Source organism: Pristiophorus japonicus, chromosome 9, assembly GCF_044704955.1.
Source record: "Pristiophorus japonicus isolate sPriJap1 chromosome 9, sPriJap1.hap1, whole genome shotgun sequence".
In the NCBI taxonomy this organism is placed as follows: Eukaryota; Metazoa; Chordata; class Chondrichthyes; family Pristiophoridae; genus Pristiophorus; species Pristiophorus japonicus.
The window spans coordinates 207,965,457-207,978,770 of NC_091985.1; the positions used below are offsets into that span (position 1 = coordinate 207,965,457).

The 13,314-nt window shown below is 45.0% G+C and overlaps 1 protein-coding gene across 1 annotated transcript; it reads left to right on the top strand.

Moving 5' to 3' along the window:
* Window positions 1-5,789: 5,789 nt before the first annotated feature.
* Window positions 5,790-6,101, top strand: LOC139273544 (histone H4-like). The gene has a single exon (XM_070890494.1). It carries the CDS (start codon window positions 5,790-5,792, stop codon window positions 6,099-6,101), a length of 312 nt encoding a protein of 103 aa, XP_070746595.1.
* Window positions 6,102-13,314: the final 7,213 nt, after the last annotated feature.

The following is a 13,314-nucleotide window of genomic DNA, read 5'->3' on the forward strand; positions in this document are numbered from 1 at the left end:
GTGGCTACACTGCAGGGCAGCATATAAATCAATAAAAAATGGAAGCTTGTAAGAAATACTGCAATAATCATAGGTGAATTTTATCTTCATTTTGATTGAACAAATCAAATTGGCAAAGGTAGCTTTGAGGAAAAGTTCAAAGAGTGTATTTGGGATGTTTTCTTAGAACAATACGATGTGGAACCAATGAGGGAGCAGGCTATTTTAGATCTGGTAATGTGTAATGTGACTGGATTAATTAATGATCTCATAATAAAGGATCCTCTTGGGAAGAGTGATCATAACATGGTAGAATTTCAAATTCGGTTTGTGGCTGAGAAACTTGGGTCTCGTACTAGTGCCCTGAACTTAAAGGCAATTACAAAGGAAGGATAAGACGGTAGATAAGCAGTGGCAAACATTTAAGGAGATATTTTATAACTCTCAGCAAAGATGTATTCCAGTGAGAAAGAAAGACTCTTAAGAAGAAAGAACCAGCCATGGCTAACTAAGAAGTAAAGGATGGTATCAGATTGAAAACAAAAGCATACAATGTTGCAAAGATTATTGGAAGGCCAGAAGATTGGTAACTTTTTAGAAAAGAGCAAAGGACAACTAAAAAAAAAAGGAAAGGAGATAGATTGAGTAAACTGGCAAGAAATATAAAAAGAGACAGTAAGAGATTCTACATGTATATAAAAAGGGAGAGTAGCTAAGTTAGTCCCTTAGAGGATGAGACTGGGAAATTAATGGGAAATGGAAATGGCAGAGAATTTCAACAAATATTTTGTATCAGTCTTCACTGTAGAAGACACTAAAAGCATCCCAATAATGGATAATCAAGGGGCTATGAGGAGGGGACAAGGTGGACAAGTCCCCTGGACCTAATGGCCTGCATCCTATGGTATTAAAAGAAGTGGCTACAGAGATGGTGGCTGCATTAGTTGCAATTACCAAAAATCCCTGGATCCTGGAGAGGTCCCAGAGGATTGGAAAACAGCAAATGTAATTACCCTATTTAAGAAATGAGGGAGACAGAAAGCAGGAAACTGTTAGCCTAACATCAGTCATTGGGAAAATGCTGGTGTCCATTATTGAGGAAGTAGCAGCAGGACATTTAGAAAATCATGGTACAGGCAAGCAGAGTTAGCATGGTTTTATGAAAGGGAAATCATGTTTGACAAATTTGTTGGTGTTCTTTGAAGATGTAACGAGTAAAGTGAATAAAGGGGAACCAGTAGATGTCGTGTATTTGGATTTTGAGTAGGCATTCGATAAGGTGCCACATAAAAGGTTACTGCGCAAGATAAAAGCTCACTGGGTTGGGGGTACTATATTAGCATGGATAGAGGATTGGCTAACTAACAGAAAACAGAGAGTCGGGATAGATGGGTAATTTTCAGGTTGGCAAACTGTAACTAGTGGGGTGCCACAGGGATCAGTGCTGGGAGCTCAACTATTTACAATCTATATTAATGACTTGGATGAAGGGACCAAGTGTAATGTAGCTTAATTTTCTGATGATACAAAGATAGGTGGGAAAGCAAGTTGTGTGGAGGATGCAAAGAATCTACAAAGAGATATAGACAGGCTGAGGTGAGTGAGCAAAAATTTTGGAGATGGAGTATAATGTGGGAAAATGTGAGGTTATCCACTTTGGTGGGAAAAATATAAAAGCAAATTATTATTTAAATGGGGGAGAGATTAGAAACTGCTGCAATACAGAGGGATCTGTACATGAAACACAAAAGGTTAGCATGTAGGTACAGCAAATAATTAAGGCGGCAAATGTAATGTTGGCCTTTATTGCAAGGGGGATGGAGTATAAAAGTATGGAAGACCTGCTACAACTGTACCGGGTATTGGTAACACCACACCTGGAGTACTGCATGCAGTTTTAGTCTCTGCATTGGAGGCAGTTCAGAGAAGGTTCACTAGGTTGATTCGGGAGATGAGGAGGTTGTTTTAAGAAAGATTGAACAGGTTGGGCCTATATTCATTGGAGTTTAGAACAATGAGAGGTGATCTTATTGAAACATATAAGATTCTGAGGGGGCTTAACAGGGTAGACGCAGAGAGGATGTTTTCCCCTTAGGGAACTTAAAACTAGGGGGTATAGTTTCAGAATAAGGGGTCGCCTATTTAAAATGGAGATGAGGAATTTCTTCTCTCAACGGATCTTGAATCTTTGGAATTCTCTACCCCCGAGAGCTATGGATATTGGGTCATTGAATTTATTTAATCATCATCATCATCATCATCGGCAGTCCCTCGGAATCGAGGAAGACTTGCTTCCACTCCTGAAGTGAGTTCTTTGGTGGCTGAACAGTCCAATACGAGAGCCACAGACTCTCACAGGTGGGACATATAGTAGTCGTTGAGGGAAGTGATGGATGGGACGGGTTCGCCGCATGCTCTTTCCGCTGTCTGCGCTTGATTTCTGTATGCTTTTGGCGTTGAGACTCGAGGTGCTCAGCGCTCTCTCGGATGCACTTCCTCCACTTGGGGCGGTCTTGGGCCAGGGACTCCCAGGTGTCAGTGGGGATGTTGCACTTTATCAGGGAGGCTTTGAGGGTGTCCTTGTAGCGTTACCCCACACTGACACGCAGTACCTGAGAGTGACGGGTAGTGTCTATCCTATACTCCCCTGCCCATCCCACACTCAATGAATAACCCCACTGTTCAAACTACAATCGGCTGAGCGCCGCCACCTGCTTTTAATGGATGTTTAGAGTTTCAGCCGGACCAATAAAATACTTTGCAATGGTTTTAGTTGATCATAAACATGGTGCTGAGGTGTCACTGTCGAATTTAAAATAGTTTCCGCTGAATGATTGTCACTTGTTGCAGGACTCGCTTCCAGCCAGGAGATGGCAGAGACAGAAACCCTCACCACATTTTAAAAAGTACTTGGATGTGCAATTGAAGTGCTGTAACCTGCGGACCTAGAGCTGGGAAGTGGGATTAGGTCGGATAGCCTCTTGTTGGCTGGCAAGGACATGGCCTCATTCCGTGCCGTAAATTTCCATGATTCTATGATTGTCAATCTGGTGAGAAAATGATCAGGAAAATAGTCAAACTGCCCCATTTTAATGTCTGTCGCTGTCGGATTTGTTGTGAAATAGAGTGAGCACGGGCCTGTGACCCGCTCAATTCACTCTTACTCTGCTCTCGCACTCATTCAGAATTTCTCCGCCACCCGGTGTACCCTTACCCACCCCACTCAGGGCTAAGGATCACCCATTCTGTTTACCGGCTGCGCTTTCCCAGCTGTACATTAACTGGTTTCAGAGCAGAACGTGTGGCCAGAAATCAGTCTGTTCCCAGGAGCGACAATGATTAACTACAGATTCTGCTTTATACCTTTCATTCTAGTTTCATGTGTCCCATTAAAAGCGACTCCACGGGATGTGGGCAGTGGGTGGATTGCGCTATGGAGTTTTTTTAAAAACTTTATAAAAAGGAGTTTTATTACACACAGCTCGACATGATACCGTAAAAACAAAACCTGCTACATAAAACCCTTAAGTGAACAAGATTGGTTTTATTCCACTTTGGCCACTGTCCAGACTCCATCTGGTGAAACTGCTAAAGGAATCTTTCAATCACCTTATGATACATTGAAAAGTCCAAAAATATATGTATATTTTTTTGTAGCCAGCACTATCGCCTCCCACATAAAACTACAAAAACAGCCGAAATGCACCCAACTCCTGTGGCTTGCTTTCAAGTGCTGCTTTTAAACTGAGCCCAGTTAGAAACAGAATTAACAGTCTCAGACATTTAATCCCCCACACACACACAAGACTCGTTTAAACTGATCTTCTGTATTGTAGAAGACAACAGAAAGCTTAAAAATGCAACAATCTGCAAACCCGCCTTGCAGGAGGAGGGGGGGAGGGGAGGGGAGGGGGGGCGGGGCGGTGGAGACAGGAGTAAAAATTGTTGCATTTAAAGCATCTGGCAGCATCAGTCTGGTAGCAATTAGTGCATCAGAGGCAGCATTAAGGCAGGGCAGAGCTGGAAGTAAAACTGCTCCACTCTGCAACATAACCTTCCTGCAGAGTTCCACACCGAGACATGAACTCCACGCAACACACTTCGAGTTCTCCTCCGACCTTGCACACAAGTTATCCGATCCTGCCCAGCACTCGCCTTTAAAAAGATAAAAGTCTTGAAAGAGCGGTATTTTAGTCCTGTAATGATCAGCTGGAATCCTGTGTGGTTTGATACCTTTGCTGCAGCCTTCCATGGTACAGAGAGTGTATGTGTTTGATCCGAAGTAGTTAGTACAACGCGTCAGGTTCCCCTGGTCAAATGCTCATCTTTACTTAATCCTTATTTCAAACTGGGCTCAGGGGCTGTACAGGTACATATTAAAACCTAAACTCAAATTCCAGAAACTGACAGGTACAGGATAAAATTTACACTCACATACCAGAAACTGGCAGGTACAGATTAACCCCACAGTCATATAACAGAGATTGACAGGTACATAATAAAGCCCACAGTTATATACCAGAAATTGATCAGTACAGATTAAAGTCCACACTTACATACCAAAAACTGACAGGTAGATATTAAACCTACACTCATATACCAGAACCGAGAGGTACAGAATAAAATCCACACTCACATAGCAGCTGACAGGTGCAGATTAACCCCACACTCACATACCAGAGACTAAAGGGTACAGAATAAACACCACACTCATATACAAGAGATAGACAGGTACAGAATAAAATGCACACTCACATACCGGAATCTGACACCATCAGCTCCCGGGAGATCCAGACCGCCGTGCGCCTGCTGCTGCCCGGGGAGCTGGCCAAGCACGCCGTGTCGGAAGGGACAAAGGCGGTGACCAAGTTCACCAGCTCCAAGTAAAACTCCACGCTGTCCTGAGAGAACACCCCAAACACAACGGCTCTTTCAAGAGCTGCCCACAACCTCCCTGAAAGAGCTGCACAAGCGCATCACCCTTTAGACTCAATTTACTGTAATTATTTCCTTAACATGTGTGTTTGAGAACCTTTGCAGATCCAGCTGTGGATTTAGTTTTGAATTCTCATAAGCAGCTTCACTGTCTGGTTCGACGTGAGGACCGCTGTTGAATTTCCCGCCATTCAAGCTACAAACATGGTTCCTCGTCGCTGTTTTCCATTTACAGCGCCTGCCGAGGAATTAAGAGCTTGTTTAGGGGATGGGACTCTGATTTCAGTCACCTCATTCTCTCGCAAGCCTTTTTCAAGTTTATTTTTCAATTCCTGTTGCGGGTCAATCCGTTTATTAACCCGAGACTCCCTGCAGTGTAACAACCCAGAATGGGAGTTCTTACAGAGACCAGAACGGGGGCAGTGTGAACACTTCTCTTTTCACAGAAGGACTCCCAGTTCTGGTCTCACTCCCGCCTGTGCGGAGGATCGGTCCATGGTCTGTGATTCCCAACTTTTACACAGTTTGAGCTGGAATGTGATCCGTTACAGAGTCAGTGGGGATTGATTGCCGTCCGTTACAGACAGTTTGAAAGTGAACGCGAATTTAATCCTGATTGGAACAGCCTGGAATTTGTAAGGGAAATATGGAATAAAATAAAAGGAAGTAAAACCTGTTTGTAAACCTTTGGCTAATGGTGCATTTATTAACATAATCCGCACTTGAAAACATTATTGGCAGGGTTTTTGAAATTAAAAATTGTTCGAGGTGTGACTGTTGACAGGAATTTCTGTCCTCGTTTCATTGATGGGCTCAACAGACAATGGGTAAGGCGAGAGATTAACATTCAGCGGCGATTTGAGTAAAGAATCGTCATGACTGGAAGAGGTAAAGGAGGCAAAGGACTGGGTAAAGGCAGAGCCAAACGGCACCGTAAAGTGCTCCGTGATAACATCCAGGGCATCACCAAACCAGCCATCCGCCGCCTGACTCGTCGTGGCGGTGTCAAGCGGATCTCGGGCCTGATCTACGAGAAGACCCGCAGGCTGCTGAAGATTTTCCTGGAGAATGTGATCCGGGATGCGATCACCTACACTGAACACGCCAAGCGCAAGACGGTCACTGCCATGGATGTGGTGTATGCTCTGAAACGGCAGGACCGCACACTCTATGGATTCGGCGGCTGAATAACTCGACCCTTTCCCCCAAGCACAACACAAAGGCTCTTCTCAGAGCCACCCACCGCCTCACAGAGAGAGCAGTGACCTGGGGAACGGGGGCGAGATAGTTGATTTACATTTTGTTCTGTACAGATATGTTTTTTGCCAAGATCTATATTGTGGTGTTTGGTGTTTTACATCAGCATATACATGATAGACGGAATGTCCTTTTAGTCTTCGAATCATGGACATTTACGGCACATTCCAGGTGAGGGTAATACTGGAACAACTAATGTAGTTAGAACATAAAAACATAAAAACGTAAAAAAATAGGAGCAAATGTAGGCAATACGGCCCCTCGAGCCTGCTCCGCCATTTAATACGATCATGGACTCAGGTCTACTTCCTTGTCCCAGTATCCCTTATTCCCTTATCGTTTAAGAAACTGTCTGTTTCTGTCTTAAATTTATTCAATGTCCCAGCTTCCACAGCTCTCTGAGGCAGCGAATTCCACAGATCCACAACCCTCAGAGAAGAAATTTCTCCTCATCTCAGTTTTAAATGGGCGGCCCTATATTCAAAGATTAAGCCCTCTAGTTCTAGTCTCTCCTAGCAGTGAAAACGTCCTCTCTGCATCCACCTTGTCAAGGCCCCTCATAATCTTATATGTTTCGATAACATCACCTCTCATTCTTCTGAATTCCAATGAGTAGAGGCCCAAACCTACTCAACCTTTCCTCCATAAGTCAACCCCCTCATTAAGGAATCAACCTTGTGAACCTTCTCTTAACTGCCTCCAAAGCAAGTATATCCTTTTGTAAATATGGAAATCAAAACTGCACGCAGTATTCCAGGTGTGGCCTCGCCAGTACCCTGTACAACTGTAGCAAGACTTCCCTGCTTTTATACTCCATCCCCTTTGCAATAAAGGCCAGATTCCATTGGCCTTCCTGATCACTTGCTGTACCTGCATACTAACCTTTTGTGTTTCATGCACAAGTACCCCCAGTTCCGCTGTACTGCAGCACTTTGCAGTCTTTCACCATTGAAATAATAACTTGCTCTTTAATTTTTTCTGCCAAAGTGCATGATCTCACACTTTCCAATATTATGCTGCATCTGCCAAATTCTTGCTTACTCACTTAGCCTATCTATGTCCTTTTGCAGAATGTTTGTGTCCTCCTCACATATTGCTTTTCCTCCCATCTTTGTATCGTCAGCAAACTTGGCCTTGTTACACTCGGTCCCTTCTTCCAAGTCATTAATATAGATCATAAATAGTTGGGGTCCCAGCACTGATCCCTGTGGCATCCCATTGGTTACTGATTGCCAAACCGAGAATGAATCATTTATCCCGACTCTCTGGTTTCTGTTTGTTAGCCAATCCTCTATCCATATTACTCCCAACCCCGTGAACTTTTATCTTGTGCAGTAAGTCACCTTTTATGTGGCACCTTGTCATATGCCTTCTGGAAGTCCAAATACACCACATCCACTGCTTCCCCTTTATCCAACCTGTTCGTTAACTTCCTCAAATAATTCCAGCAAATTTGTCAAACATGACTCCCCTTCATAAATCCATGTTGTTATATCCATGTTACAGCAGTGACAGATAAGAAAGGTGTTGAATTAAACGATGGGAGGAAGGCAGCATCAGGGTAGAAGGACAGTGAGGGTCCCTTGCCCTCACAGAAGGACTCCCAAGTCCTGATCAGAAGTGACCCTCAGGCAATCTCGGTTACAAACCGGTCAATGTCTCGAACATGTAGAAATCTAGATCGACAAACACAGCTGTTCAGATTATTGAATGTATATATAGGAAAAAATGTGAATGAACCTTTCTCATAAGTCCGGACGTCATTAACCATTTTTGCCTGAGAGCAGAATAGAAACATAAAGAACGGAGTATAAATCGGGAGGGGATGTAATTGATGACCAAATTTAAGAATTTGAGATTGTGGCGAGCAATAAATCTGATTGGATGTTTAAAGAGACCAATCAGAGAGATACAGAACAATGGAAATTGACAACGCAGCCAATGAACCAATCACAGTCATTGCCTTCACCCATCCCTCATTTGCATAGGGTTGTGGGCGGAGTGTGGGGCTGCCTATAAAATGCGAGCCCGGAGCAAAATTTCCTTCATATCTGCACCTGACTGAACAAGACGATGCCTGAGGAAAAGAAACCGGGGTGGCTTGACCCATCCACCTCCACGGAGGTGTGTGGGGGACCTGACCCATCCACCTCCATGGCACGAACCTGGTATTGCAGTACTTCCAGGAACGGTGCAGTGGCTCTAGGCCTTTTGGCTAAGAGCATTGGCGCAGAGTGATTCTTGAATGGGCCCAAGGTGACCTCTGGCGTTTGTGATTTGACAAAGAATTGGAACGATTGGCTACGAATTTCCAAAAAAAAAACCAGCTTCGAAAAAGGGTGCAAAGAAAGTGATCAAGAAAACACCACCAAAGGGCGGCAAGAAGCGCCGAAAGTCGAGGAAGGAGAGTTATTCCATCTATATCTACAAAGTGATGAAGCAGGTTCACCCCGACACCGGCATCTCCTCCAAGGCCATGGGCATCATGAACTCGTTTGTGAACGATATTTTCGAGCGCATCGCGGGTGAGGCTTCCCGCCTGGCCCATTACAACAAGCGCCGCACCATCAGCCCCCCGGGAGATCCAGACCGCCGTGCGCCTGCTGCTGCCCGGGGAGCTGGCCAAGCACGCCGTGTCGGAAGGGACAAAGGCGGTGACCAAATACACCAGCTCCAAGTAAAACTCCACGCTGTCCTGACAACAAACCCCAAATACAACGGCTCTTTTAAGAGCCACCCACAACATCATTGAAAGAGCTGCACAAACACATCACCCTTTAGACTGAATTTGCTGTAATTATTTCCCGAACAAGTGTGTGTGAGAACCTTTGTAGTTCCAGCTGTAGATTTAGTTTTGAATTCTCATAAGCAGCTTCACTGACCGGCTCGACCTTGGCGTCGCTGGAATTTCCTGCAGTGAGTAAACTACAAACACGGTCCCTGGTCTCTTTCCCTTTGTTCTCAGACTCGTTCATTCACAGCGCCTGCCGACGATTATTTTTTTGGGGGGCAGGGAAACTCCGATTTCAGTCGCATTCTCACTCAAGCCCTTTTCACTTTTTGTTTTTATTCCGTTGCGGCTCAGTCCGTTTATTAACCCGAGACTCCCCGCAGTGAAACAACCCAGAATGGGAGTTCTTAGAGACTAGAACAGGAACAGTTTGAACACCCTGTCCCTCTTCTCTTTTTACAGAAGGACTCTCAGTTCTGGTCTCACTCGCACAGCAGCTCCTGTGAAAACAAGTTCACTTTTACAAAGATTGAGTTGGAATGTGTCCCGTTACAGAATCGGGCGGGATTCAGTCAGTTACAAACAGTTTGAAACTGAACCCGAATTTAATCCTAATTGTGACAGGCTAAAATTTGCAAGGGAAACATGGAATAAGACAAAAGGAAACTCAAAGTGTTTTGAAGTATTTGGCTAATGGTGAAGTTACGAACATAATCCTCAATTTTAACAATTATTGGCGGGATTTTTGAATTTAAAAAATCATTAGGTTCCGACTTTGAGAACCAGTAATTTCCACCCTACTTTCATTGGTGGACTAAACAGGCTGTGATTGGTCATCGGAAACGACCAATGAAATTCACCACAGAGTCACCAATCACAAGTTCGCTCCCTCCAGAATTTATAAGAAGGGCAGATGTGGGAGGAGTTTCTCATTCTTTCTCTGAACTTGTAGATTGTGGAAATGTCTGGAAGAGGAAAAACCGGCGGTAAAGCTCGGGCCAAGGCCAAATCTCGCTCCTCCCGGGCCGGCCTGCAGTTCCCTGTGGGCCGTGTTCACAGGCTCCTGTGAAAGGGGAACTATGCTGAGCGTGTGGGTGCCGGAGCCCCGGTCTACATGGCTGCTGTGCTCGAGTATCTGACCGCTGAAATCCTGGAGCTGGCCGGCAATGCGGCCCGCGACAACAAGAAGACCCGCATCATCCCCAGACACCTGCAGCTGGCCATCCGCAACGACGAGGAGCTCAACAAGCTGCTGGGAAAGGTGATCATCGCTCAGGGTAGGGTGCTGCCGAATATCCAGGCTGTGCTGCTGCCCAAGAAAACCACCACTTCGTCCAAGATCAAGTAAAGCGGACAAGAGTTAAACTAAGAACCCAAAGGCTCTTTTTAGAGCCACTAACAGTATCTGTGAAAGGGCTGCTTACTGTATTAATGGAGACCTTGAGTTCAGGTACCGATAAATTGGCCTATTTCAGACCTGTATGCGGGAGTTTTCAGTTCCTGGTATCTGCATTACGGTTTTCTGCTCACACAAACTGTTCTAGTTAGCAGCTAATAATTAAACTACAGTTGTCAAGAGACTCAAAAATTGTATAAATACCGCAACCGGTACCCTAAATATTATTTAGTCTATCAATGAAAGCTGTATGAAGAAAGTCGGCGGTTATTAAACGGGTCTAATTTAATTCTGGTCTGGTTTGAGACTTTGAAGACTGGTTCTGTTCCCGGGAGCTCCGGCCGTTCCCGGGCTGTGTATTTCTCTCCTTAGCCGGCCAGTTTAGACCTACACTGAGCAGCCAAGCGCAAGACGGTCACTGCCATGGATGTGGTGTACACTCTGAAACGGCAGGGCCGCACTTTCTATGGATTCAACGCGACCCTCTTCCCCCAAGCACAAAGCAAAGGCTCTTCGAAGTGCCACCCACCGCCTCACAGAGAGTGGGGATGGGGGGAGGAGGGAGGTATAGTTGATTTACATTTTGTTCTGTTTCGATAGATATTTTTCGCCAAGGTCTCTATGTTTTAAATCACCATATGCACGATGGACGGAATATCCTTTGTTTCAGAATTATAGACATTTATCATCGAAGCTTACAGCACGGAAGGATGCCACTTCGGCCCATCGTGTCCATGCCGGTCAACAAAAGGCTTCCAACCGAATCCCACTTTCCAGTTCGAGGTCCGCAACCCTGCAGGTTATGACACTTCAAGTGCACATCCAAGTAGTTGTAAATATGGTGAGGGTTTCTGCCTTTACCACCCTTTCAGGCAGTGAGTACCAGACCCCCACCACATAAGAACATAAAAACTAGGAACAGGAGTAGGCCATCGAGCCCCTCGAGCCTGCTCCACCATTCAACAAGATCATGGCTGATCTGGTCATGGACTCAGTTCCACTTATCCGCCCGCTCCCCGTAAGCCTTAATTCCCTTATTGGTTAAAATCTATCTATCTGTGATTTGAATATATTCAATGAGCTAGCCTCAACTACTTCCTTGGGCAGAGAATTCCACAGATTCACAACTCTCTGGGAGAAGAAGTTCCTTCTCAACTCGGTTTTAAATTGGCTCCCCCGTATTTTGAGGCTGTGCGCCCTAGTTCTAGTCTCCCCGACCAGTGGAAACAACCTCTCTGCCTCTATCGTGTCTATCCCTTTCATTATTTTAAATGTTTCTATAAGATCACCCTCATCCTTCTGAACTCCAAAGAGTAAAGACCCAGTCTACTCAATCTATCATCATAAGGTAAACCCCTCATCTCCGGAATCAGCCTAGTGAATCGTCTCTGTACCCCCTCCAAAGCTAGTACATCCTTCCTTAAGAAAGATGACCAAAACTGCACGCAGTGCTCCAGGTGCGGCCTCACCAATACCCTGTACAGTTGCAGCAGGACCTCCCTGCTTTTGTATTCCATCCCTCTCGAAATGAAGGCCAACATTCCATTCACCTTCCTGATTACCTGCTGCACCTGCAAACTAACTTTTTGGGATTATCTGTACCTGACTGAACAAGACGATGCCTGAGGAAAAGAAACCGGGGTGGCTTGACCCATCCACCTCCACGGAGGTGTGTGGGGGACCTGACCCATCCACCTCCATGGCACGAACCTGGTATTGCAGTACTTCCAGGAACGGTGCAGTGGCTCTAGGCCTTTTGGCTAAGAGCATTGGCGCAGAGTGATCCTTGAATGGGCCCAAGGTGACCTCTGGCGTTTGTGATTTGACAAAGAATTGGAACTTTGCAGGTAAACTCCAAAAAGAGTTTCATGCAAAGGACCGGTACGCTCGCGGCCTTCCGCGAGAGGTGGGCACCGGAGGGACTGGAGTGCATCATCACGCCCGGCAACCAAATTTTAATTTGATTTTACGTTTTAAAGTTTAATTTGTTTTCATTGCCGGTGCTTTTAGTGTCCCCCTTCCCTTTTATAGGGGGCACTGGGGAAAATTGTGATTTTAGTGCCCAAAAATAAAACAAAAAAAGAAAAACACAAAAAAAACAAAAAAAGGGGGAAAAAAGGGCCTTGTAAATGTCTGGAGTGTCACCCAGGTCGGGTGTCACCGTTTAATGTCTTATGTTTTGCAGGTGAACTCCAAAAAGAGTTTCATGCAAAGGACCGGTACGCTCGCGGCCTTCCGCGAGAGGTGGGCACCGGAGGGACTGGAGTGCATCATCACGCCCGGCAACCAAATTTTAATTTGATTTTACGTTTTAAAGTTTAATTTGTTTTCATTGCCGGTGCTTTTAGTGTCCCCCTTCCCTTTTATAGGGGGCACTGGGGAAAATTGTGAATTTAGTGCCCAAAAAAAAACAAAAAAAGAAAAAAAATAAAAAAAAAGGGGAAAAAAAAGGGCCTTGTAAATGTCTGGAGTGTCACCCAGGTCGGGTGGCACGGTTTAATGTTTTATGTTTTCGCAGGTGAACTCCAAAAAGAGTTTCATGCAAAGGACCGGTACGCTCGCGGCCTTCCGCAAGAGGTGGGCACCGGAGGGACTGGAGTGCATCATCACGCCCGGCAACCAAATTTTAATTTGATTTTACGTTTTAAAGTTTAATTTGTTTTAATTGCCGGTGCTTTTAGTGTCCCCCTCCCCTTTTATAGGGGGCACTGGAAAAAATTTGATTTTAGCGCCCAAAAAAAAACCAAAAAAAAGAAAAACACAAAAAAAAACCCACAAGAAAGGAAAAGAAAAAAGGGCCTTGTAAATGTCTGCTGTGTCATCCAGGGCGGGTGGCACGGTTTAATGTTTTTTGTTTTACAGGTAGACTCTAAAAGAGTTTCATGCAAAGGACCCCCAGGTCCCTCTGCACTGCAGCATGTTGTAATTTCTCCCCATTCAAATAATATGCCCTTTTACTGTTTTTTTTTCCAAGGTGGATGACCTCACATTTTCCGACATTGTATTCCATCTGCCA